The sequence below is a fragment of the Lonchura striata genome, chromosome 2 (assembly GCF_050655825.1).
Source record: "Lonchura striata isolate lonStrDom1 chromosome 2, ASM5065582v1, whole genome shotgun sequence".
Lineage (NCBI taxonomy): Eukaryota > Metazoa > Chordata > Aves > Passeriformes > Estrildidae > Lonchura > Lonchura striata.
The window spans coordinates 145,150,391-145,178,223 of NC_140704.1; the positions used below are offsets into that span (position 1 = coordinate 145,150,391).

Sequence of the window (27,833 nt, forward strand, 5' to 3'; positions counted from 1 at the left end):
CAGGGCAGGGCGGCGCGGGGCGGCCCCGGCCCGCAGCGGCTCCTTCCCGGGGCTGCGGCTCCTTCCCGGGGCTGCGGCTCCTTCCCGGGGCTGCGGCTCCTTCCCGGGGCTGCGGCTCCTTCCCGGGGCTGCGGCTCCTTCCCGGGGCTGCGGCTCCTTCCCGGCCCGGAGCGCCTCCCGGCGGCCCGGCCCGCGGCCCGGCCTGCTCGCCATGAACATCGACGTGGAGTTCCACATCCGCCACAACTACCCCTGGGCCCGGCTGCCCGCCAGCGTCAGGCAGGTGCGGGCCGGGGCAGCGCCGGGGGACGCGGGGCGCTCGGCCCTGCTGCCCGGGCGGGGCTGTGGGGCTCTCCGCGGGGACGGGGGGTGTGCACGGCCCCGTGTGGGGAGCGGGGGCTCCGAGCCAGTGCGTGCTGTCTGTGGGGAGAAGCGGCTGAGAAAACGGCGTGTGCTGCGTGTGCGAGAAGCGGGGAGCGTGTCTGTGTCTCTGTGTGTGTGTGTCTCTGTGTGTGTGTGTCTCTGTGTGTGTGTCTGTGTGTGTGTGTGTGTGTGTCTCTGTGTGTGTGTCTGTGTGTGTGTCTCTGTGTGTGTGTGTGTGTGTGGCCTCGGGGAGGACGGGGGTGCCGCGGGCTGCCGTGCGGTCCCAGCGGCCCGGGGGAGCTGCGGCTCCTCGCTCAGCCGCTGCGGGTGTCAGCTGAGCCGGGTCCCCTGTGCCGCCCTGAGCCGGGCAGGACAGGAGCCTTCGGAGGCTTTGTGCAGCCCCGTGCTTCGGTCGGCAGAGGATTGTTTGCCGCAAGTGGCTCATGGAAAAGAAAACCTCATGAAATTTTGATTGCCTGGATTTAATGGACCTCTGATAGGAAAGAGGAGGTATTGTTAGGAGTTGAGAGGAGGTTCTTGTTCCAAAGTCTTACACTGCTTTGAAGCAGATGCTGTTAAACAATTCCTGCTCTTGCACAGAACAAGGGTGGAGAGGATGAGTAGTAGCTGCAGGCCACGAGTAATGCGATTTCCTGAGTTTGAGATTCCAGGAGCAGTAAGAAGAGAATAAATTATTTTTCTTTACCTGTCCAGCTGAGTGCCATATTGGCTTTGTGATTCAGGATAGAAAATATGCCAGTATTTACTGCATTATTTACTTTATATAACTTCTGGAATACTGTTTTGTCTACTTTATTGTTAGTATAGTCCTTAATATTTTTGTCCTTTCAGCAAACACTTGGCTCCCTCTTTAGATATTTAATCAATTCCAGACCCTGTCTCTGATATCAGGTGTTGCTTTCCCAATATCTGTTTATGCAGTTTGTGTGCAGTTTTCTTTTTTATCTCATATGTGCAGTCAAGTGCCTTTTTGTCAAAGAATCTCTTTTAATATAAACATCAATGAGGGAATCAAGAGAGGGAAGAGAAAAACCAAACAATCCAGATCACTTGTTGCAGATGGAGAGTCAAAGAGTAATATGGGGGATATTGAGGTGATAGTTTTTGAAATAAGCATCTAAAGCATGAACCAAAGTTCTCTTTTTATCTTCTTTCATGATAGTCAAATAATGTGCTGTGCTTGTTCCTTAATCTTGTGACCTAGGATCACTTGATAGTTTAACTTCCGCAAAGCTGCAACTTGAGCTGTTTCACCTTTTTTTTTTTTTTTTTGTGAAAAAGGTTTCTTAGGTGCAGCAAATAAAGCTTCACATCATGCACCATGCTTGTTTGTGCTACATTAATTCTGGATAATTTGTCAAGGCTAAATGACACCGAATGCTTGGTAAATGTTTGATGCATCATGTCTGATTTGAAAATCAGATGATCCCTTTTTACCAGAGTGGTACTAGGAAAAAAATAACCTAAAAATGATTGCTTAAATATGCATCCTGTGTAGAGACCTATTTAAAGGTATTTTTGAACTCATAGAGAGACTAAAGATACTGTCATGGTGAACTGGGGGACTCCCTGAGCAAAGGCAACCGCCTGTATGTGTTTCCTCATAAGACACTTGGCGGTGGTTTAACTGAAAGGTGGGGGGTTGTGCAAGTCAGCTGAAAGACCTTTATGTTTTCAAGGGTCTTGGAAACTCCCAGAGGGAATATGAGAGGCAAGTTGTACTCTACAGCATCCGCAATCAGCTGCGGTACCGGAATAACTTAGGTGAGTAAAGAAGCAAAGTAACTTCTGAGTCCTGCCCCATTCTTCTGTGTGGAAGATTGTCTCTACTGTAAAACTGCAAGAACAAGTCCAGTTCAAAGGTTGAACTGGTTTTCCTTCCTTGAAAATAAATGCTTCTAAATAATAAAAGCATGAAAAATCCTGACTTTTGAGTCCATTTGACAACTTTTGTAGCAAAGCACTCATGAAGGTTACTGAGTTGGCAGGTAGAACTGAAGCTCCTACTGTAGTTCTGCTACCATTTTCCAAGAAATTAAGATTGGGTTTGGCTAGTTAAGCTGGTCACTAGGTTAGATGTAGACAGTTATCCAGACTTACAGGAGCTTTTGGCTACAACTTGTTTGCAGACTTTCAATTTAGTTCACATTGACTGAATCCATTTTTCTTCCCAAAGCAGATAGTAATTTCAATACTTAAAAGATCATTTTCTACAACCTGCATAAGCGTTCTATCTCAATGGGTCACTTCCTGGTGACCTTTTAGATAAATCTGCTCCTTAAAGTCTCTGAGGCTACTTACATGATGTGTAGAAATCCTTGGATGCTGGATTCCTTGCACCCCTACTTTATTTTGCTTGTAGTTTTCTGTCAATTGCCATTTTGCTATTTTTAACCCTTTGTTATAACACTTTTATACAAAGTTGAACATCATAGAACATTGAAGCTTTTTCTCCCCTTGTAGTTAAGCATGTCAAGAAAGATGAACGTAAATATTATGAAGATCTGTTAAAATACAGTCGAGATCATCTCATGTTGTACCCGTACCATTTGTCTGACATCATGGTAAAAGGTCTGAGGGTAACACCATTTTCCTATTACACAGGGATAATGGAGGTGAGTGCAGAACTGTGGTGGGAGGGTTCTCCATTTGAAGTGTGGGTAATGGCCCAGTAATGCATATGAGGCAGTGTCAGGTAGTTTTTTTGGTTTTGTGTGGACCTGCCAAGAAGTAAAGAAAAAGTAAGGAAAGTTTGTAGAGAGCTGCAAGCAGTGTTTTCTCTTCTGCCCCATTAGCCTTTCAAGAGCTGGACTTTTGTCATATGGAGCTGGGGTGGGACTCATTCTGAGACCAGACTTTCTCTTTTGATGTTTGAGATTTGTGAGTCTTCGCTTAAAACCGTTAAAGAAATACCTAATTTCAACTGTGTTGGAAACTTTTTGAGAAGCCAGAAGCAGATCTGTTTTTATGAGAACAAGGATGGTTCTATTTTCTGTCAGCACTCTGGCAACCTTCTTTTATTTTCGTTGGATATTTGAAGTGCTTTTATTTTATTTTGTATATAGCCATTGCAGACATAATGGATTAGTTGTTTGTTTATTCTGTTATTACTATTAGCAATTCTGTGTGCTGGTTTGTTTTTGTGAAGGGAGATAAACGATTTTGTTTGTTAGTCTTTCAGCCAGCATTTTTCTTTGCAAAGCTTACATTAAACAGAAGTCTCATATTTTATGTATTCAACTTACTGTGTAATTATCAAATAGTTGTTTGATAAGGAAATGGACTTTTATAGATCTGTTTAAATTTAATTTCATTCTCAAAGTAAAAAGGACAAGGCAGAATTTTGGACCTGCTTCTCTGAAACAATTACTTTCTTCTTGCAACTTAAAAAGTTTTACTTTCTTTTTAAGGATATAATGAACAGTGAAAAAAGCTATGATTCTTTACCCAACTTTACTGCTGCTGACTGTAAGTATTACCTAGATGAATTACTGCTTTCAGTGAGTTAGAAATAAGGAGCTTCTGAAAATGGATTTGTGGGCATGTGTTTGCTTCAATATGAGCATGTGAATGAAGGTGCAAAAACATTTAAATAGTGATATTAAGTGTGTGCCCTTCATACAGAGTTCTGTCAGTATGGCAGGACTGGAATTGTCTGGTTAAAATACAGCTAGGCATGGTACAAAACCGTGCCTGTGTCCTTGATTGTCCATTCCTACTTGCCTGCATTTCCTGTTGATGTACATCAGCAAACTGAAGTGCTGATCCTTTCCAAGTATGTTTTTTTTGGCATGTCTTGGGCAGAAAACTTTAGCAGGACACTGGGAGGCTGCTGACACTCTTGTGAATTGGCATCAGTGTGGATTGAGGGATGATGTACCAGAAAAGAGGCAAGAGGATCTGGTATTTTATGACCCTCTGGACATGCCAGATGTTTCTCTTAGACCTGGGTATGGGATGAGGATCTTAGGAAAGCAAAAACTTTGAACCTGGTAGAGGAGAACAGAAGCCTACTCTGAAGTCTTAAAGAGCAAAATGTAAACTGATAGCACAGGGATGTTATTAACCTGCCACTGAAATGTTTTCTATATTTAACACATAATTCCTCACCTTTGGTGTGCATTCATGAAGTTATTTTTAAGGATAGTGTGAAGTCAGGTGAGGAGTAGCCTGCAGCTTTAGTAAATGGTTTGTTTCAGTTTTAGAAGGATATTCTCAGATAACTACTAGTTATCCTCTCTGTAATGTTCACAGCAGAGAAACAGATGAGAAAGAACTTACTCAGCACCATTTTGCTTGTTGAAATCTAGTGTTAGTCAGGAGTTTGAAGAAAGAGAAGGTCTTCCTGTTTTTGTTTAATTTCTGCTGTCCCCCCAACAATTCTGTTACCTTAGCACAGCTGCAGTGATTGCAGTGTTAGTGATTTAAAACTTCCTTAATTACAGTTCTTTTATAAATGCTAGTGTTGAACTAGAAGTTGGAGTTAAAGCTGAGACTGAATATGCCTTAAAACTAATAAATAGTTTTCTACTGTCTGTTTGTGGTTCCTTAATGATTGAAAGCTAAAGATTATGGAATTAAATTTTGATTCAGTTTAACTCAACTATATCTTAATCATATTCCTTAGAAGATTAAGTAGCTTTTCGTGTCTCCAGTTCTTAGAGTTCTAATCCAGTGTGTGGCATGGGCTTTGTTAAGGGAATGAAAAGCTATTACTATTAATCTGAAGTTCTTGATGGGAGTATAGGAGGAAGGAGTTGGATTATCACCTGCCACCCTGTGACTTGAGTGATAGGGTATTTCTTTTTTTTTTTTTTTTTCCCTTGACCTGTACACAGTGAAAGAATGGGGAGGGAATGTGGAATGAATTTAGCTCCTATAACTGTCCTTTTAGTTTGGATAAGAGTAAATAAAAAGGTTATTTAAGAAGAAGGTCTGATTCTTTGAAGAACATTGAATATATTTTCAGCTTAAACATGTCTTAAGATAGATAAAACCTCACTTATTTTTCAGGTCTAAGACTTCTTGGCATAGGAAGAAACCAGTATATTGATCTAATGAACCAATGCAGGTCTTCAAAAGTAAGTTTGTCTTTAATTTCCCTTCCCTTTCCTTTACTCTTCTGTCCCTCTACCCCATATTATTTCATAGGAATTGAAAAATAGAATAATTTTCTGGTCTTGGTCAGTTTAATAGTGTGGCTAATTGAATGTGATGTGGTGTATTGTTAATTTTGTTTTGTCAAATTAACAAAGAGCTTTTTGGGTTATACTTTCCTTATAGTAAAGGAAAAGATATTAATTACTATGTTTTAATTTTTGTTTATCTTACAGTTTTGGAGTTGTATTTTATGGTACCAGATAACTAATGTCTCCTGGCCACTATAAGCAGGGAACAATACTACTGGTTCTGAAAGAATTATTCCATGTTCCTATGTGTGCCACTGAGATCAGTTTATTCTGGAACAGTGATCCATCTAGGTGGCAATTCTTGGAGTTTATTTTTCTCTAAGACAATGTAATAAGTGCACAGACATCCTTGGATGTGAACAGCACACATGGAAAACACTGTGATGGTTGATAGAAGTTGAGCCTTTAGTTTGCAACAGTTCCTTTCTTTCTTTGGGGAACTCGGATGTGCTCTTGCAAGTAGCTTCACAGTCTTTTAACTAGAAGTGAGCTTACCAAAATATGCAGCTGATAGTGAACCAAAAAGTAATGACTGTGCAATGAAAGAGAAGCTATATAACTCTATAAATAAACACTATTCTCCAGTTTTTTCTTTCATGGGTTGACATTCACTGAATTTTGTTAGCACTGCACTTATTGAGAATGCTGTACTTTGTTCCTTAAAGTAAACTAAATATGTTCCTAAAATGTGTTTTTTGAAATCATGGAACTTGTTTAAAATTCCCTATTTCTATACTGTGCTCTCTTACCTGTTCAAATTGGAAGTGTCACAAGTAGTTTCAATTTTTACTTGATCCTATTACAATGGAATAGTGTGGATTTTAATTAGCAACACATACAGTATGGATGAGCTTATGAGAAGATTTAACAATATCAGATGGAAATTTTTTTTTCCTTTCTATTTCCATGTGATCTGAGAGAAGAGAGAAACTTTTGCTAAATGACAACGCTAATAGCATGCATGTCTCCCAGTCTGTTAATATCTTGTACTTAAAAATGGGTGTTCATGCAGATCAGTTTTATAAAGGTAAATGAATGTCTGTGCATGTGAAGTGCTCTTTATTACTATCTCAAATGGACTGTACCACTGCAGAAATTTTTCAGAAGGAAAACTGCCCATGATCTGTTGCCTGTGAAGCCCGTGGAGATAGCTATAGAAGCGTGGTGGGTCGTGCAGGCTGGTTACATCACTGAGGATGACATCAAGGTAGTGTAGGATGGATTGCATCTCTAAATGTGGGTGAATATTGATAGTCCCTGAAATCAGGGGCTTTCTTTCATGTGAAATACACAAAGATTGTTACAAATTTGCAGGAACTCTCTTATGAGTATCTTAGAGATTGTAACTAATGGATTTTTTTTTTTTTTTTGACATGTTCTGCCCTCTCTCCCCTTTGTACTTTCTGCACTATGTACAGTGTAGAGGTGATTTTGCATCCACCAGTCTGTGGTAACTTATGTGCATGACCATATGATTTGTAGGGAACAAACAACAAAATATGTTTTCTTAAATTTCATGTTGAAGCCCTGACAGGTCAGTTTTGACTGTATCTTCAGCTTCACTGTAATTAGTATGGCAGTGGATTTGATACATATTTTCTTTATTTCTGTTCTTTGTGTCTGCTTAGTTATTCATTGTTTGCATGTAAAAAGCTTGTGAGATGACTTACTGTTTCATCCTCATTCTGCTTTCATTTCTCACAGGTGGTTTTTTTTCAGTCATTTGATCTGGATTTATTTTCTTCTCTAGAAGTTTTTATGTTTAGATTAGAACATATTTAAAGCAGTGATGGAATCTCTTTTTTGAAATATCTTAGTCTACTCATATTCGGACATCCCAGCAACCCAGGGTAGTTAATTTGAAGCCAATGACTTTGATGTTGTAATGGGCCTCTTTCTAGCATGATTCAGTTGTGTGGCTGAACACTGTTTGGAAGATTTAAAGAACAAATCTTTTTTACTGTGGAGTTCACTTGCCAAATTCTTGTGCAATTAATTTCCTTTCCAAGAGCATGCATAATTTTGTGTGGGAACAAGCTAAAAAATTAAAGACTTTTAACAGAAACTGCAGTTAATTCTTCAGTGTAAATATTTTGGCTAGGCATGTGGGTTACTTCCTGTACTCTTACATTACTTATGACTGATTTGAGGCTTAAGTGTTTGGGAGTTGAGTGGCATTAAGTTGCATAGACTTATTTCTACTAATTTTTTTTTTTTTTTAACCTAGATTTGTACTACATCAGAGAAGTCTGCTATTGATAAGATAATTGATTCAGGCCCTCAACTTGCTGGTTCCTTAGACTTCAATGTAGTTCACAGTAAGTTTTAATGAACATTTCTGATTTTAGATCTTGCTTAGTAAATTCTCGTTGTGTCTGGGAACTAGGAATAAAGGTGATGTAAGCAGCTGAGGCATAAAGGAGAGTTGGGGGAAAATATTCAAAAGCTTGTACAGACTACAGTCTAGATCTTGTAAATGATTTAATGGTGAACAATTAGCAGCTCTGTTATTGTTTGAGTCAACAAATTCTTTTATTAGAAGCTGACAAGTTTGTGGGGGAAGAGAATGTAGATGAGAAAAAGATAAAGTAAAATTAAAAATATCAGAATTGATAATCCTGAGTAATTAAAGTGCACTCCTTGCTTTCCAAAGGAGAGTTTTTAAGATTTTTGTACTATTTTAATACCATAAAATGGATCTGTCTTGTTTCACAGAAGTCTACAGCTGTTACTGGCTTTCTATTTCAGTCTAACAAGTAATAGGTATAGACAAATCATATTAGGGAGTAAAAATTCACTGATAAAATCCTCCTTGAAAAAGTCTTGTCCATAAGGGCTACAAGCACTCAAACCTGCACACTGCAGTTTTTAATGAGAAATTGAGGGAGAATTCCATTGCCTGTTACTGAGCAGAACAAAGCAATTAAAAAGCGAGGTAGGTAAAATTCATACTCTTGAGGGGATCTGAAACAATAGAAGGCTTAATAAAATGTCAATTCCAAAACCACTTCATATTCTTCCTTTATAAATGGCCTGTTGTTTTTGGAGAGTGTTATAGCTCAGATTTAGTAGGTTTAGAAGGATCTAATGTATGGAAAAAGAATGCACATACAATTAATGTAATTGGACTGTGAGAAAGATGATATTTTCTCAGCACAGAGGACTGCTGAATCCAAACTACAATGCCACAAATACATTTCAGGTGTATAGATAAGGACGGGTCAGTCATAAGAGCTGAATCTAAAGGAGAGGCAGTGTAAGCCACACTCAGCATATTGATGACTTGTAATGTCATCCTGATCCATTAAAATTGGTTTGTTGATACAGATAATTTTGTAAAGCTGTGTATGTTACTGCTGGAGATGGACAGTGAATCAACGTGAATCCAAGTGAGTTGATGGGTTAATGGAGGCATTTTATTTAAGATCTGATTGAGGATGGTAATTTAACTAGATACACTATAGTTGTACAGGCACACATTATAGCTGCACTCTCTGTGTATGTAGAGCTTCCTGACAGTTCCACTTCAGGTGTTCAGTAGCACTTCACCTGAGGGCTCTTGGTCACTTCACTGCCACCGGTGTAGATGCACTGGTCTTGGGTAACACCAAAGAAACCGCTGACATTAAATTTGGCTTATTTATGCTGTGCAGTTCGGCTTTATGCTTTGCCATTAAAGTGTAGCTAATGTTCAGTAAGCATTTAAATAATGCTCTCAGGCACATGGTGTGATTCTTGCGTGTACTGTGCAGGGCCAGGAGTTGGACTCCATGATCATGATGAGTCCTTTTCAACTCAGCACATTCTATAATTCTGTGATAGCTGTTACAAAACTTAGACTCTAAAGATAACCATGCTGTATTTTTTCCCCTTTCTTAATAACTTCTTGCTGGTTTCTCTGCAGAACTCAGTTGAGATGCTTAGTGCTCAAATCAGTTTCAAGCTAGGAAAGTGCAATTTAAATGTTTACTATATTGTTGGCCTTGTTGTATGCAGTGTCTATCTACATCTGTTGCAGCTTTGCTGAGTCTTTGTGTTGAAAGGCATGAGAAGTTCCTTTTGCAGTTGTGTAAAAACACAATGTGTGACATGTAAGGACCACCAGAATTGATGTGTTTTAATTTGTATCCTTGCTACCATGTGTGTGACTTCTGGCCTGAGCAGCCAAACAAAGCCAGCATCCTCAGCTGGTAAAGCCAGTTGAAGATAAAAATCCCACTTCTCGACAGTACAGTGATGATGTTGAAAACTAAGTTAGCATTTAGGCAGAGATTTGCTCATGTTTTTTAAATTGAGCTACTTTAATCTTTGGTCATTTTGCTGTGCTGTCCTGGAAGTACTTGCAGAGTTCCAAGTGTGCTGCGTCAGTCTGCAAGTGAGAAACTCTGGTTTAGGGTAATAGGTGGTATTAGGGTATTAGGACACCTGGTTGGTATTAGGTGTGGGTTATTGATCTGTCCATTGCAAAGAAATATTCTACTGGGGAGGCTATTAGGAAAGACTACTTCAAAATTAATTTGCTGGTGGGGAAGTCTGCTTTATATCTTCAGTATTTTGAAAAATGCTATTTTTCTTTTTTTCTAAAATGTTGTTCTTTTATTTAAAAAGGTTTGTATAACAAAGGATTTATTTACCTTGATGTACCAATATCTGATGACAGTTGTATTGCAGGTAAGTAAATATTTCATGTTATTATACCTGTGTTTTCTCAGTTTCCTTTAAATTGTCCTGTAATTATCTGTCTTGGAAACTGCTTGTCTGCAGCTGCATCTGTGTGCCCAAACAAAACATTTGAGCTATGAAACTCTCTACTGACTAAATGTTTTCAATCCAATTAAAACATTGTTTTTATAGTATATAGGATTTATTTCAACTTGTCTTAGGTTGTATTGAATGCACATTTAGGTACAATGAGAGTCTTTTATGGGAGTCATGGCATGAATTAATAAGTACCCTCCTGTAAGTTTGTAATGAAAAGGAATAGAGAACTGTAGTTACTTTACCAAACATACCTAGGTTTTTGACTGCTCTCCAGACAGATGTAAGATTTACAAGTTCTATTCTTCATGAGTATTGTCACCTCAATTAGTCACAGACTGTGCCTGGGGACTGTGTAGGAGCTTAGACTAGCACAGCATGTGAGCTGCCCTTTGAGCAGCTTCTTATGCTGTGAGAGGTCTCAAGGGTTTCTGAATTCACTATAATCTGCAAAGGCATAAGTTGTTTGGAACTTGGTTACGCAAAAGTACCTGGCATTGCTGTATAGAGATCATTTAAGTGAAAGTCCTCTAAATAGAAGAGACTTATTGCTTAGATAATTGCTCTGAAGTCTCAGTTCTAGAGTATGAGGGTGGTGTGGTTTTTTTATGTCCTGCTCCAATCACAGTCATGATTTAATCTCCATCCACGTTACAGAATCATTTTATGGGCTGGACACTGGAAATTATCTGTAGTTGATGAGCTGGGAAGTGCAAGGCTGTGATGGAAGGTAGCATGGCTTTAGTTTCTATAAGAAAACATCTTGACAGCATTACTTTCTTAGGGAGTGGGGGAATTTTAAATGCCTCATATGCTATCTTCAGCTTTTTATTCTTTGTGCCTGGGAAAGTCTCAAAATTGCAGGTACCATGAAAACGAAAGTGTAAACTAATTTTTCTGTTTTAGTACAGTTTCAGTTCAATAAATTAAGTTACCAAATTGTGATTTTGAAAGTAAATCTTGTTTCAGTGCCACCACTTGAAGGTTTTGTGATGAACAGAGTGCAAGGTGATTACTTTGAAACACTACTGTACAAGATATTTGTTTCAATAGATGAACATACTAATGTGGCAGAGGTAAGTAAAATTTGACCTGTGTCTGAGAGACAGGAATACTTGAAAATGGACCAAAGCACACTGTTAAAACTGGCTGATATACAGTGGTTTTTTTTACACATACTGCCAGGCTTAAGATGCAACCTGTAGCTTCTATAGTGCTTCAGTCTTGAAGGAGTATCTTCAGTTCAGTGAAACAATTACTTTAGATGAGATGGATTTATACAGAGTTGATTGAAGTAGGCTTTTATATGAGTCAGAACTGAAACAAAGTCTGTTTTTTCTTATGTGAGAAAAGTTCAAGTAATTTTTTTCTTTGGCAGTGAAAGCACACAGGGTGTTGGCTTAAAATAGGAATGTTGGTTTTGCATAAGCATAGTTTGAGTATGAGAAATATGTTTTCATAAGGTCTTCTCAAAACTTACTGAATACGTATCTGAAAAATACCCATTGAGTATATCCAGGATTGTTTTTACTCATTGCATGTCTTCTGACATACATGGCTAACCTAAAATTATATATACAAGGTTAGCCTAGAAATTACAAAGTGGAAGATAGCCTCATATTTGTTCTGCATGCTTTCAAGTGGGACAGTTATGAAGCTTCATGCTCTTTTTTTCTTCATCTTTGATGCAGATAAAATTGTTTCAACCAGTACAGGCTGGGTTTAGAAATAAGACCAATAAAAAGATGCCAAATCCCACATATAGTGATTACCTGCCCTGTTAATACTGTTTTGCTGACTTGTCTTCTTGTCTGTTTTTATTTTTAAGCTGGCAAACGTGTTAGAGATTGACTTATCTTTAGTAAAGGTATGTGAGCACAATGCATTAATTTAACCATATACAGAAATTTCACTTTCTTGCAAGCTTGGTTTCACAGAGCAGTTCCTTACTCTGTGTGTGTGTTCTGCAGAATGCTGTGTCCATGTATTGTCGGTTAGGCTTTGCTCATAAAAAAGGCCAAGTAATAAACCTGGATAATCTTCATCCATCATGGAAGAATGTTCCTTCAGTAAACAGACTGAAGTAAGTGTCTTTACTCTGGCTTATTTTTCTCACTGAAGGGAAAACTTAGAACATCTATTTTTAAAGGTATTGGTTGCTTTCTTTGACTTCTGCAATAACAAATCTCGCTTGGCTTTCTAATGCGTATAATGGCAAGAATATGTGATCTTCATGTCAATCTGAGGATGAGGAATGGTAATTCAGCATGTAAATTCACAGTACTTCATTTGGTGCTGTTACTTAGCGGTGGCTTTTTTACTTTTAGGTATGTAGTTGCTCACATTTCCAGTAGATGAATGTGTATTTGTTTTAGACTCCTGGGGCCAGAAATAACAGCTGTCAGTGTGCTGTTACAGAGGCTGTGGCTCTTGGCACTGCTGACAGTGAATATGCACATAGAGATTGCTTGCTGTTAAGACCCACTGCAGTTCTGTCAGTGGTATTCTCACATAAGTGTGCACCTGTATCACTTCCCAGGAAAGTGCTGTTAATACCAGTCAACAGAGTCCTCCAAGTTGAAATGCCAAGTTGCATTAATTAAGAAGTGTTAGATGCTTTCAGCTCAGTATCTGCTAAGCCATTTAAAATTACTGCTGTGCCTGTTTTCCTTAATGCTTTTTCAGACTGTGAGAACAAAGTGGGTTAGATTTTTTTCTATTGGATTCTTCAGTGATGATGGTTTGATTTTTTTAAGCTCTTTTCACAGTCTGATATTTCCAGCCCTGCAAATAAGCCTTTCTGCTGAAGCTAAAGCAGGACCCTGAGGGATACTAAACTTCACTGATTTAGGGCTTGGACATCTTGAAAAGCATGTGTTGGATAGGCCTATGCATGGACTACTTAGCACTGGAAGGCAGAGATACTTCTCTGGTGCTACAGTGAACAATAGATGTGGATTTTAATTCACATTAATAGGAGTACTTTGGATCCTCAAAAGATGCTGCTTTCATGGGACAGTGGGGAAAACAGAAGTCCTGTACAGGAAGCTGGGTCATCAGCCACAGATACAGATACCAACAGTCAAGATGATCCAGGTTAGCCCTACAGTAAATTTTAATACATTAGGATCAATTATTTTTTTATTTACAGAGTGGCATAGGCTCTAAAGAGGTCTAGAAACAAGTGAAACACAGATTATGTGGATAATTTTGTCATATGGACTACTCAGCGGGGGAGGTGGTGTCTATGTCTTGTTTTGAGTCTTCAGCTAAATAACTTCTTTCTGAAGATGAAACTGATCTGTATTGTGGATATAAACTTGACACAAACATACCAACTAATCAGTAGTTTAGTAGTAGTAAGGGAATTTTGTTTTACTTGGTATAGTGATAACTAACTTTTTCCTTTGTTATTACATTTGATTAAACGTAATGGTGTTTTTAAATAAGACAAATGTGATCATCTGCTTCCTTTTTTTTTCTATTAGCTGAAACAGCCAGTGTGAGCAGCCTGAACCTGTCCAGTGGACACACAAAGCGCATTGCCTTCCTGTTTGATTCTACTCTCACTGCCTTTTTAATGATGGGAAATCTTTCACCAGTATGTCCAAATTGTTTGATGTTTTATGCCAAGAATAAATATGTAAAGTTTTAAATTACTTTGACATCAATATAATACAGCTTTATTTAAAAAAGAAATACTAAAAAAAAAATCTTCTGTATTATTTGTTAAGTAGTAGTTTTGCTTAACAGAGCTTCTACTTGCCCATTCTGTTCTCAAAGAAGACAGTTTTGTTTTGTTGTTTCAGAACTTAAAAAGTCATGCGGTCACAATGTTTGAAGTTGGGAAACTATCAGATGAGAGTCTTGACAGCTTCTTGGTGGAGCTGGAAAAGGTAAATTGTTACATGTTTGACAAAATGCTTTTTCAGCACTTGAAGTGTTAAAGGGCCCAACTTTACCTTCTAAAGATGATAATTCTAGAAAAACAACTGTAGAATCATGTAGGAGAAGTGCTGTTAATTGCTGTATCATTTCATACTAGTCAGGATGACTGGACACTTCTATCCTTTTACCTCAAGAGTGAGTCATGGTTCTGAGCTATAGATACTGTCTTTGTGTACTTTTTGACCATTCCACTAGCATGGCCGAGACCTGCTTTTCATTCAATAGTTGCTGTAAATCACCTTTCCATATAATCTGCAGGGTTATTACTCAGTTACAAAGCTTTAGAATGCTAATTTGTTCATCTTTTCTTTGATGTAATTGATACTAATGTAAACAACCTGCCAGGTGTATGCATTTATTTTGTTTCTTGTTTAGGTTCAAAGCACAGGGGAGGGGGAAGCACAGCGATACTTTGATCACGCCCTTACGCTGAGAAACACGATACTGTTTCTGCGGCACAATAAAGACCTGGGGGCGCAAGCTGTGCAGCCTGATCAACCAAATAATGGTACTGTGAGCATGTCTGGAAATCCTGCTAAGTTGGTTTACTTATCTGCCATGAACTCAGCTTTCTGCCCTTGCTGCTCTTGTAGCAGTCAGTATCCTACTTGTTTGAAAATATTTTGAAATATTGTTAATCATCTTTTAAGCCTGTGTTAATGGGTTTGGTTGTTGAATGACAGATTTGGTTGCCAAGGTTTGCACTGAAGATCCAGAGCAACAGATTAAAGTGTAATAAAGGCAAGACAAGCTGAACTTGAGAAAGAGATTGTTTAAAATCACATGCTTCTGAAAGCCATATAGAAGAGTCAGCTGTTCTGTCAAATAAACATTTTTCAAGCCATGTAAAGGAATGTATTCTTCTAATGGGAACAATTTTTTAGGTTTTTCTTTTAAAATTTAGTTAATTTTCTCAGTATCTCTGTGTTTATTTCCTGTGTTCAGTTAGTTGGTGAGGAACTAGTTCGGTGTCAGACAACCCTGTATGCCTAGAATTGCTAAAATTTTGTACAGTTTTATTAAAATTCATCCAAAGTGTTTAAAACTTCATTGTGGAAAATACATATTCATGGATTAGTAGAGAATGGAAAATCTGAAATGATAGTTTGTGTTTGCATGTTGCATTTTAAATAATTTAAGAATCTTGTGTTTTGAACATAGGGTTCCCCTTGGACCTGTTACGATGTGAGAGTTTGCTTGGTTTGGATCCAGCTACCTGCAGCAGGGTTCTCAACAAAAATTACACTCTGCTGGTTTCCATGGCACCACTTACCAATGAAATTCGACCTATTAGCAGCTGTACACCACAGGTGAAAAAATTTGTTAGATGTGACAAAATAATTAACATGTAGAATATTACTGTAATTAATATAATAAAAAATGTTGAGGAGAAATGAATATTTAGTGAATTAACTCTTTAGCTTATTAACAGTTTTTTTAATTCAAGTTAGAGTCAGTGACGGATATTTTGTTCTTGAATTTATATTAATAGAAAATACTGTCAGCTTGCTGTGAGGACTTTTGTGTCACTGGACTAAGTACCTAGAATATAGTTAGTGTAGAGTAATGCATTTTATTTCAGTGCTCAAAAACTGGATTTATATTTCTTTTAAACTGTTTCTTCTTGAATGATGGTTGCAATCTGAAGTTATTTGTAATTTCTTGAATAATCTCTCTTCAGCATATTGGGCCTGCAATACCAGAAGTCAGTTCAGTTTGGTTCAAATTGTATATATACCATATAACTGGACAAGGACCACCCTCCCTGTTGCTCTCTAAAGGAACACGTCTTCGAAAACTCCCTGATGTTTTTCAGGTAGTCTGTGTGTGTGGATTTATTCTCCCTTCTTTCTCCAAGTGTTTCAAAGATATGCTGTATGCTAGTTTGAGATAACAGTTGAAGTTAGAGGTACAATTCTTTGTAGATGATGCTCCTTTTCTAGAAGCAAGTTTTGTGCAACATTTTGATTTTTCTTTTAAAGTTCTGATAAAGGAGTGCTACTTATATCTCTCCCTTTGTCAGAATGATACTCCAGTATATTTAATGCCACCCCTTTCAAGTTAAGTGTAAAATGTGGTACTGCAGTTTTAATAATTGAGGTTTGTTAGCCTGTCCACAGACAGTGTTAGAAAAATATAGAAGAGCTGTGTGGAAAGATAGATACCTAGTATATTGTGCTTTTTTCTAGCATCGTGCAAGAAACATCACTTCTACATACAATTCTGCCTGGTTTAGAAGATGGCCAACATGATCACTTCCAGTTTGTCCAGATCTGTGCTAGAGACTTTGGAGTTATTTGCTGTAATTCTCCCTACAATTTAAATGACAGAATACTTCAATAAAGGTTGCATTAGGTTGGAAAAAATGGTATTTGTGGCCCTGTAGCCTGACTTGTAGCAGTGTCTGCAAGCAGGGAGAAGCAGCACATTATGTAGTACTTCCTTGTGAGAGCTTTCCACTCTCCTGCATGTTCTGGTCTGGAACTCCCTGGCTGCATGTTATTTTCTGTGCACAGAGATTGTGACTGAATTGATGACTCTGCACTGATGAGATGATTTCCTCAATTCCTTCCAGCCTGGAATCCACCTAACCTTTTATTATCCATACAGTGCTTTGGCAAGGAGTCCAACAAAACAGCACAGGTGATCAGGTTCTGCCTGAAAGATTTCAGATGCTGCCTTCTCCCATTCTGTCTCTGAGATACTAATAAAGACAAATGTACCTCAGAGAAGCACTGCTGGATATTCTGTATACTAGACAAATGTTGGTGGAAGTGGCCATGACAGCTTCTAAACTTGCCTGAACCAAAACCTCTTTGCATCTATTGACTTTGATTTGAAATACTGTGGGCATTTAGCAGTGTTTGGGTCTTGCTGCCCACAATGGAATTTTAAAATAGTATTGTTCAATTTTATAATTGTAGAGAGGCCTCTAAAGTTTTTGTCTCATTTTTTTCATCTTGTAGATACGTGAGGAACTAAATATTGTAGAAAAGTTTGGAGACATTCAGAGAGGGAGTGTATTCTTTGGTGTACCTATATCAGCAGTTGTCTCTAGCACTAGAACTTGTAGATTCCATTCCTCAAACCTTTCATGTATCCCTTCCCTTTATGATTTCAAAAATTTTGTAGATACCTGTATTTCTAAGATTTACTGTAAGATCACACAGGATTAAGTGAATCAAGTCTTCTAGAGCAGAAGGTATTTTGTAAGGCCGTTGGTAATGACCTTGATTCAAACCCTAGTTTGTCATTCATTTAAACCACCTGTACATGTATGGATTGTGCATTTTTGTTAGTAAAGAAGCATTCAGTGTGGTAGCCTGGGAAAACTTCAAAATACTGCATGAATCTCAGTGTGCTGACAGGACACACAGATTTTCTTGAACTAAATGATCTCCCAGTCTGGATATTTTATCCTCTTTGGGAATATGAGTGCTTTTCTCCTGCTGCTCCTGTTCTGTAACATCACTTTCTTAGGGAACTGTCAAGATATTTCTAGAAATCCTATGGAGATGCAGTGGAATTCAGTCTTGAAAACTGAGAAACTAGGAAACATTTAGTGGTTTTGTTTTCTTGTTCCCCACCCTGCCCTTGATAGATATTTTAGGGATTGATTTATCTTTGTTCTTTGCTGATAGTGTTAGTTTATCCAGCTTATATTTTGCTTTTAAATGTGTGTAGGATTATATTAATCTCCTGTTTGCTGGCCACATACCTTTACAGGATTTGGTGACAGATACTCGTGTCCATAATAGAATCTTTGAGGTCAGCAAACCTCAGTATCTCAAAGGTCTTTACCAAGAATTAGGAATATGAGTGGTCCATGGTTACAAGTATAGCACTGTAGAGCTGTAGTTACCTATAATAACCTACTAGTTGTAACAATATGCTAATGCTTAGCTCTAATATTTCACTTTATGTGCTTAGATAATTCATTACTACTACTCACACTCTGAATTTCTCTCTTCCAGGGTTATGATCGCTTACTAATTACGTCTTGGGGTCATGACCCAGGAGTAGTTCCTACTTCAAATGTGCTCACAATGTTGAATGATGCTTTAACTCATTCTGCTGTTCTAATTCAGGTACAGAGGGCTCTGTATAAATTATGAAAACCTGCATAATTTTTTGAGTTAACCTGTTCTGTGGTAGAGGATGTTAACAATGTAGAAAAGTTACACTTTTCAAGAGCTGAAAAATACGTTTAACTTTTGTAGGCAGCGCTGCTGTGATTCAGTGGTGGTTAAGACACGGGTTTTGAACTGAATTCACACTATGTATTTGTATTACTGGCAAGCATAACGAGTTTTGGTAGCTAAAGTAGGGGAGATAGTAAACTGGGATGAAAGTGAAGGGTCCACAAGGGTTTTAGATAGCCATAACTGGTATATTGAACTGTTATTTAAGAAATACAGCTTTTCAGACTGCTTGGTATATAGCTCTTACAGTAGAATATGAACAAAACATGCTGTTTATCACAAACAGCAGAATGAGTTGGGGTTTTCTATTTGGAAGAATTAAAATTATTTCTTCATCAATATCTTTGGTATAGCTGAGCTCTTAGAATTAATAATATAAATAAATAGATATTTTAATATTGTAACAAACATAAAATTACACATTCTCTAAGGCCAGCTTGTAAGCAGCCTGTGACTGCTGAAAAATGTTCTGTATGCAGGGATGGGAAGTCCCTTTTGTTCCAGAAGTACTCAGCCCTTAGAAAATACTTTTATAGCCAGTAATTGGAGATAAAAAATATTCCTCTTCAGTGAAACTTAACCTCACTGTGTTTACCACATGCATTTTAAGAGCAAAGGTGGGGTACTTAAATTATTCCAGCTGAGCAAGATGTTTAATGCTTAAATACCTCCATTAGTTTGTTTGATCAGCTTGGATGCTACTCCTTAAAAGGGAGCACAGGTAGGACTGAGCTAAGGTGATGGGTATTTTTTCTGATCTTTATTTAATTTCTTGATGTTCAGGGTCATGGCATGCATGGAATGGGAGAAACAATGCATATACCTTTCCCATTTGATGAAGCTGAGCAACAGGGAGGTAATGGATCATCTTCCAAGTAACTTCTACATTACATTACACATCTGTTGCATGTCACCTTGTGCAGTAAGGTTGCAATAATCCTTTTCAAACAAATTTCATCTTATGAGTTATATGAGAAAATGGAAAGTTTTAAATGGTTGACAAGTCTGTTCTGAGCTTAACGATATCACCTTACCCTTTCTATCTTCTCTGACCTAATTAGAATGTATTTTCTGGCCTCTCTTATCTCCTAACACAGATGTAAAAAATTATTAACTAGCATATTTATTAGCTGCATAAATAATTCTTCAATATAGTATATTGTGCATTTCTTAACTGTAAGACAGGTGGGACCAAAACTGAACAAACATACCTTGATTATTAGTGCCAGAAACCTACCATGGAGGTTTTTTCCTCAGGAAAACTTTGCTAGCAAAATCTATTCCTTCAAAGTCTGCCTAGCTCAGCTGATTTTGAAAGGCAGGAGTTTACAAGTTCTCAATACTCCTTGGTGAAAAGGACAGAAACTTTCCATAGTTGAAGCTATAACCTCTCCAAGTGAGAGCAGTCATAAAAGTATGAATTTCCAGGTAGAAAATCTAATATTATTTAGGCTACCACTTAGTTTTATTTCTACTTGGCCCAGACTTATTCTAACTTCCTAATTTTGTTTTTACTAGGTTCAAACTTTGTTACTGTTATACTTGCTGTCTCTGGTATGTCTGGTTTTTCATCTAGTATCAAGTTGGAAGAAACCCTGAAGTTAGAATCTCTCAAATTCTGACATGAACAACTCTATGTTGAAATTTGTTGTTGTTAGCTCTAATGCTGTATTCTAATTCTTCAGAATTTCAGATATGTGAAGCATGTATCTTGAATTGCATCTGCTATAAAAGATTCTGATACTGAAAGAGCTGGACATGTGATTCCTAGCTAAACCTTGTGTTTTTGCTGTCTGAATGTGTCTGTGTAGGAGAGAGATTGTTCATATTTTTTTTCTCCTTGGCTCTCTTACTATACTATAAAATACTACTTCATGCTTGATGTTATCCCATATCTAACAATGTGATCACTAAGTTGTAGCATTACAAGTAGGAAAAATCCAAATAAAAAACTTTGCCTTGGCCTAGAGAGGAACCCACATGGTTATGGGGAGGCTTTTAAAATACACTGGAATATGTTTTGCTTCCTCCTTAGACTTCTCTCGTGTGAACATGGGCATTCATACAGCTTTAAAAATACTGAGAAACAAAGTGGACTTGCAGCATTTTTGTGGCTATGTCACAATGTTGAATCCTTCAAGTCAACATGCTAGCAGAAAGCTGAGCGATGCTTCTGATGGAAGAGGTTGGTTACCAATAATTCTTTATTTGTGTCCCCTTAATTTCACATACAGTCAGTTGAGCAAAGGATTAAATTCTTTGATTTGTAACTCTACAAAATGCTATCCAACTCATATAGGAACTATTTTTGAGTGTAAATCTATTGGCAGTATGCTTACTTGCTAATTTTTCTTTGAGACAGGCTCAGAAATACCAAATACAGATTGAAAAATGACTGAACTATAACTGTTAATAAAGGGAAGAAATATTCTTTTAAATATAAAAATTTAATTGTGACATTTTTATATGCCAGGGCTTAATCTTTCATAAGTGCTGAAGATCCCTAAATAATTCTTCAGTCCCAAAATGAGTCTGGCCCTATGTTTCTCCCTATCCCTTCTTCTAGTTTTCTAGATTTAAAGTTCTTGGGTAAAGGTAACTAAACTATTCATGTGCATGTTTATGTAAGAATTACTTTGCCTTTAGGAGAGACTGAACTGGCATCAGGATCTGATGTAAATGGGAGCACAGAATCATTTGAGATGGTAATAGAAGAACCCTCAATGGATTCTGCAGTCAAGCAAAGCCTTGAAGGTAAAAACATGACAAATGGCTTGTATTAAACATTACCTTGTTTTTTAAGAATCTGAATTGTTTGATTATTCTCTGGGAGAAGTCCAATGTGAAATTCCTTTTCAGATTCTCTTAAATAATTGAGCAGTTCAGTAAATAAGCTGTCTTTAAAAAGCATGAGCTGTTTAGTCGACCCAAACCTAAAATCTTTGACCTCAGAATGATCTTTCTTGCTTTCTTTTTCTTACCCATTGCTTATCTCTTGTTCTTTCTGTAGTACCCACAACTGAACTGGAATGGGTTCCCCTGGAATTATGCTTTGGCATTCCACTTTTCAGTTCTGAGTTGAATCAGAAAGTCTGCAGAAAAATTGCAACTCATGGATTATGTAGAAAAGAAAGGTAAACTAATTTATTGGTTGCAGGTTTAACAGATGGTGTGTCTGGAGCTTCTGCAAAAAGAGAACCTACAGCTCAATGACTATAGACTAGAACTGAGTTATGTTTATAGAGTAGCTAATTCTGATGTGTAAGGGAGTTGTTTTTTGACTCATAGATGTGTGACACTAGTCCTCAGTTGTGGTAAGATTAAGATTAGGCTTTTTTTATAGTTTCTGTAAAGCAAAAATTAATTATTTGTTGTAAACTGTCTATAAGCAGATCAGGAAAAGAGTAAATTGGGGTGCCTTCCTACTTGTTTTCCTTTTCTGGCCTAGCAAAGGCGTTTTTTCTTCCTCCTAACTGTTGTAGAGTGGGAGAGGAAAGCTTCCTGGTAATGCTTTGATGTAAAATGCATTTAGCTCTTATGGGAATTTTCTTTACTGTTGGTATCATACTTGATAAGTTGAGTCATGGCTTATGATCCAGCTATATAATGCTTTTTACTGCAGCTTTTCTTTATGAAAGATTATTCTTTCAACAATGGGATTTTGAGGTTTGTTTCTTTTGTTTTGTGGGAGAATTGGTGGGGCTTTTTGTGGCTTATTTTTTTGTGGCGTTTTTTTCCCCCTAAGGCATGGTTCTGGAAATCAAATATAAGGATGCTTGAAAATAAGGCTTAAGGCTCTTATAGTAGTTGACTTGCTTTTAATCAGTGTGTCACTAATAAACTTCTAAAAAGTTGTGTTACCAGACTGTCCTAGATAAGAATGAGTCTAGTATATTATTTATTCTACATAAAATAATATTTTTCAATTGCAGTAGTTTCATTTTATTCAGTGTAAATGGTGTGGAAAATAGCTTTTACCTGACTAGACTCAAAAGCAGATGAGTCAAGCACCTCTTCAATGATGACAGTATTATCAAGCTTTATGTGTGAAAGCTTTTGTCACATGATTAGGTACTACTGGAGTTATTTGTGAGCAGGTTAGTATAAGGTTACTTTACTGGTAAAATTGGTGTACCTTGACCATAGCTTCTTTTGTTTTTTACAGCCTTCAAAAACTCCTACATTCCAGTAGAAAACTGTCTCTTCAGGTCCTTAATTTTGTTCATTCATTCCAGGTAAGGAGCAATAAACCAGATGCTAATTGTTCTTTTATCATCCTTTTCTGCCCTCTTACTTGCCCTTCTTGGGTGTATGAAAACATACATGGTTTGCTTTATTTGCCTTTTCTTTAAATGGTAAATGTATTAAGCACTCAAGAACTATTTGAAGGACAAAGGAAATACTTCCATATCCCTTTTTTAGCCTCATTTAATACTTGACTCACCTCTGTGGCTGCTTCTGCTGCGTAATTATTTCATTGTTTTTTATGGAACTTGCTCAGCAAAGTTGTTCTTCACTCTTCCTACTGTAACAGAGCCTACTCTGCTGGTTATGTGATGGGTGCTTGGATATGTTGGTGAGAATTACTGCAAACCAGGGAGATGCTAAATTTATCTGCCTCTAAAATCAGTGTTTCATTAGAAAAAAAAAAAAATTAATATGGATTTCATGCCAGTTACTTCTGTGCTTGTCCTAAGATCCTCTAGACCTTAGTGTTCAATGAGTGTAAATATGTGAAACTACCTAATCTGGAAGGTTTTTTAGGAGCCTAGGTAGGAAGTAGGGCTCTTGTGTAGTAAGCAAAGAGGAATTTCAGGTCTGCAGCCTGCTCTAATTTTGCATGGAAGCAAGCCATGTGTAACATGGAATCTGCTTAGGTGCTCTGCCTTATGATACTTTTCTCTAAAACTCTGTTTTCAGTAAGATGATGAATTTGCAGGTTACTTAACCAGGTAGTGTTATGGATGGTGTCATCCTGAAACTGTCTCCTGATGAGAATGTTGGAGATTCCCAGTAGATTTGAAGCCCTGAAACCAGCTGTCAGTGTCAAGTGACTCCTGTCCTAATGTGTTAGATGTTATCTCTGAGATACACTTTTCTAGATGATATCCACAAAAAGGAAAAAAAAGGTACTGTTCTGAGTTTTAAGATGAGAAAACCAAACTTCTGGGAAATAATACTCCTCAGCATATGGTCAAATAATTCCAAATGTGTGTATCCATCTTAGCATGGTCCAAGATAAATAGTCTGATAGATGTCCTGAAGATTTGAGAGCTTTCCATTCATTTTTTCTAGGTCTTCAGTTTTAAGCTCCCTGAAGGTTTCTTGGAAACCAAATTATGGATACAAAGATGAGGCTGAGGCATCTGTATACTTACTTAATCGTGTTTGTTTTGTTTTTACTTCCATAATTATTTGGGATGCACTAGATTATACTAATTTCAGAAACTCAAAGTGTATTTGCAGATTAGATTAACCTGTCATATTCTTTAAGACACAGTTTTCTTTGTTTTGCTTTTAGGAAGGTATTTCAACGCTGGATCAGCTCCATGATGCTGGTTCTTCAAGTTCACTTCTGCAGCCAATTTCTGCAGACATGGGTGTTCCTCTTCCAGCCAAGAATCTCATGTTCAAGGAAGGTGTATTATCTGAATGGAATGGATGGGCCCCTTCCTCAGTTTTTTTCAACCACACCTAGGGAACAGGTCAAATAGAGATTCTTGTGCATTGATCACTAAATGCCTTTCTTCTATTATGGTTAATTCCTAGTGCCAACCACTAAGAAGTGTATGCTGCTGCTGCAGCATAACCAATGTAAAAATAGTGTTACAAAATGTGTTGTGTTGCAGTATTGGGGAAGTACTTAAACTGTCTAGAACTTGTTACTCATTACTGCATATCTTGCTGCAAGAGAGCTTTTTAGCTGTCAGCACTATTTTTATCTTGAGACAATCTTTCTTTTATAACTAAACATGCCCTTTCTAGGCTTTCTGATGATTGTTAAATTTCTATGCTGTCACCACAAAATTGCAATAGTAGTTTTCTATGTTCGTTACTCAGACATAAATTCTGTTTAGTTTTGTACTGTATTACTGAAATTTTTTCTGTATAAAAGTAAGGGATTTGGCTCTTCCTCTGAAAGCTCAGTGATACCAACTGATTAAATAAAAGTATCATGATGATATGGGGCATTAAGGACTGTTGAATTCTGTAGTTCAGCTTAACAGTGGAGCCTTGACAAATCGGTACAATGGAAGGAGGAGGCTGAATTAGTGCAGATTCAATGTCCTGCTGATGACCTAAGGCCACTTTGAAGATGAGTGGTGCACTTCCATCTCTGTCAGGATTTGGTGGAGGTATGGAGTTGTGGAAGGTCTGAGGTGGTTATCTCTGTTGCAGAGTTCTTAATGATAATGGATTAATCAGTTTTCCTCTTGGTATGAAACCAGGAGTGTCTGAAATTTGATCCCACTGGGAGACTTTGACTGTAATTTGAAGCTGGTGATGGTTCCTGTGGGAAATTCCTGTTGTCATAAAATGAGTTTAAGGTAGATAACTAGTTCTGTCCTGTTGATTAACGTTTGAAAGAACAGAGCTCTTGTTTTTTCACATCAGTTGTTAGCAAAGGAAGATAACAGCAGAGGATGTGAAGACGGAAAATTCAGTGAATCTGTGTTCTTTGAACTATTAGCTGATGATCATGAAAAATATTAACAGTAAGCTTTTTCATCTAAAATCATGTTCTGGCTCTATTTGTAGGGGATGACTTTATGTAGCATGACTTTACTTTGTTTATATTAGGTATTAACAACTTTTTACCAGCTTAAAAAAGTTTGTTCTGTTTAGCACACAAGGAGGATGAGCAAGGTAGTTTAAGACTTTTCTGCTAGCTCCCTTCTTTACTAGAACTGCCTTGTTTTAAATGGCCAAAACTAAAAATGAGACTTAATCATCCTGTCATTACTACCCTGCAATACACAGTGGGTCAATGATCTGTGGCACAGATGGTGCTGAACAGCTGCAAGGAGAAAAATGGCAACATTTGGGTTTGTATCCTGTTTTGCATTAAAAAAGCATGTCAGAAGCTTGAAGAGGACAAATGTACCAATTTATCGGATAATGCAGTGACTTAATTTAAAACTGTGAAAATCCCATTCTTTTTCACTGGCTTTATGTACATTCCTGCAGTGTAAGCATAGGACTTGTACTCTAAGAAACTGGAAGTTTGTAATGCTTCAGTTTGCTCAGTGCTGCTTTGTTACATCAGTTTTGTTCTGGAATTTTACCAGCAACAGCTGAACTTAGCATTCTGCATATATCACAGTTACATCACCCATATAAAGCTGGTAATTTACACTACTGTGATTTTTTGTACTGGACATACATACTCTCTATAGCGGTTTTTAAGTTGCCTTATTTCCTCCAAAGTAAATTGAAGAGGAATTGGATGTCAGTCTGCTATAAATGGCTGAGAAACCTTTACTGTGAGATCTGTTACATGGAGATGAAGCCAATACCTGGCACTGTAGAGGAATTAAACAGTAGCGACGGCTTACACTTCCAGGGCTATAGATGTTACTTTAAGTGCTACTGTGAGCTGCAGTAGGTGAGCTAGTTTGCTGTATTGTATTAAATTTTGCTATGCACTATCCATGCTAGTATGTAAAGTGATGATAGTGCAAGTTGTATGAAAGTTTGAAAATAGATGAAAACTTACTGTTCTCACTGCATATTCTTCAGTGTTGCTAAGTGAAGGATATTATCTTTTATTACTAGGTTGTCTAAAGTAAAGTTTCTCAACAAAAGTAGTCTGCTCCTCAGAGTTGGTTAATACCTATAAATCTTACAGTTAATGGTGAGAATTCCAGATGTGTTGCAGTTTTTTAGAACTCAAGCCACTCTTATTTAGGGGCTTCAACACTAGTTTAGGAGCTTAAATATTCAAATCTGCATATCTGAAGTTTACTGAATAAATTGTAACCAAAGAAGTCTGTTGAAATTCCTGAAATTCTATTACAGCACTAGTGATTGGGATGGTCAAGAGGCTTCAAACTATGTGACATTTGTTTTAAATATGATGTTAAAACCCAACAGGTCTCAAAGATCTTCATACCAAAAGAATCTATTTTATATTGTATTGCAAATAAAGACAAATTAAATAAATTTCTTTTCTTCAGGTAGTTTTATTGACCAGGGTGAAAAATCACATGCATTACACACTGTAAAGCTGTTTTAAGTTTCTGTTTCAGCAAGATTTTTAGCTTGAAGAAAACAGCTTGTCTTTGTGCTCTGGCACAACCCAAGTAGTATTGAAGCTAGATGGATATACCTGAAGATTCAGGAACCAGCTAAGATGTGTGTTACGTTTGTTTTCAGGTTTTTTTGATCATGATTTATTGCACTTTTTTCCTTCATTATTCTCAAAGTTGCCCTTACTTTCTTGTTCAGTGTTTCAAATGGTTTGTATTTTGGAAGTTTTTAGTACAGCTGTAACTGAATACAGTTGTGCTCTTCTAGTGTGACATTGTTAATATTATACATTGAATTGTACAAAGTCTGCGTTCAATTAAATTATTGACACATGTAACAAATGTTTACAAATAAACTGTGGTGTAGGTCAAACCATGTGCAGAATCCTTCTCATGCAGTAGTTTTATTCTGTGCACAGAATAATGTCCCTGTGTCACCGTAGTGCTCAAGCCCTCCAAATGTCATTAAGCATCTTTCCCCATACACCTGCAGTTCTGCAGCGATGCATTTCCCCAGTGCAAACCCTCTGCTCTGGTGTCGTCTTTCCCAGGCCATGTACTTGTCCTTCCCCTTCTCCTCAGAGGCTGAGAGCATTGTGCATGCTGCATCTCCTCCAGCCACACCTAAACCTTAGTTTTGGGTGCTGGGTATTTGAAGGCACTTGTGCATGTGGTGCCTTACCTGTTTGCTTTGGCTAATGACATTTTTGACTAGGGACTTGAAAGAAATGAAACAAAAATTGCTTATGTAAGGTAATGCAGGCTGGGGATTAATTTTAGCAGTATAACTGCAATGAATGAATCTGATGGTGAAAGAAATCAAATAATCTCCTCCTGTGTTTAAACATTCCTTTATTCTAGCCTGGATTTTCTTGAGAATGTGTATGTAACTATCTTTTTATATGTTTTCCTCTTCACCATATTTTCCACTTGATCACTCCCAATATGTGTCTCTAGCTTTGTCTTTGTGATAGACCTCAGGCTCTTTTTGGACCACAAAGAAATGCATCTGGTTTTATTGTGCATTAAATGCATCTGGTTTTATTAGCATTAAAGCTAATGTTAATCCTTCCCCCAATTCCCTGGAACAAAGGCAAGCTTCT

At 37.5% G+C, this 27,833-nt stretch overlaps 1 protein-coding gene across 1 annotated transcript; it reads left to right on the forward strand.

Moving 5' to 3' along the window:
• The first annotated feature begins 6 nt into the window (after window positions 1-6).
• Window positions 7-27,115, forward strand: FAM91A1 (family with sequence similarity 91 member A1). Its single transcript, XM_021546407.3, has 24 exons — window positions 7-283; window positions 2,064-2,148; window positions 2,848-2,999; window positions 3,795-3,852; window positions 5,398-5,465; window positions 6,667-6,780; window positions 7,801-7,891; window positions 10,182-10,244; window positions 11,301-11,407; window positions 12,160-12,198; window positions 12,302-12,414; window positions 13,309-13,427; window positions 13,820-13,932; window positions 14,141-14,227; window positions 14,655-14,787; window positions 15,441-15,589; window positions 15,961-16,095; window positions 18,254-18,367; window positions 19,265-19,337; window positions 20,517-20,666; window positions 21,128-21,235; window positions 21,492-21,615; window positions 22,647-22,716; window positions 24,003-27,115. Exons 1-24 carry the CDS (start codon window positions 212-214, stop codon window positions 24,177-24,179), a joined length of 2,514 nt encoding a protein of 837 aa, XP_021402082.2. The 5' UTR covers window positions 7-211; the 3' UTR covers window positions 24,180-27,115.
• Window positions 27,116-27,833: the final 718 nt, after the last annotated feature.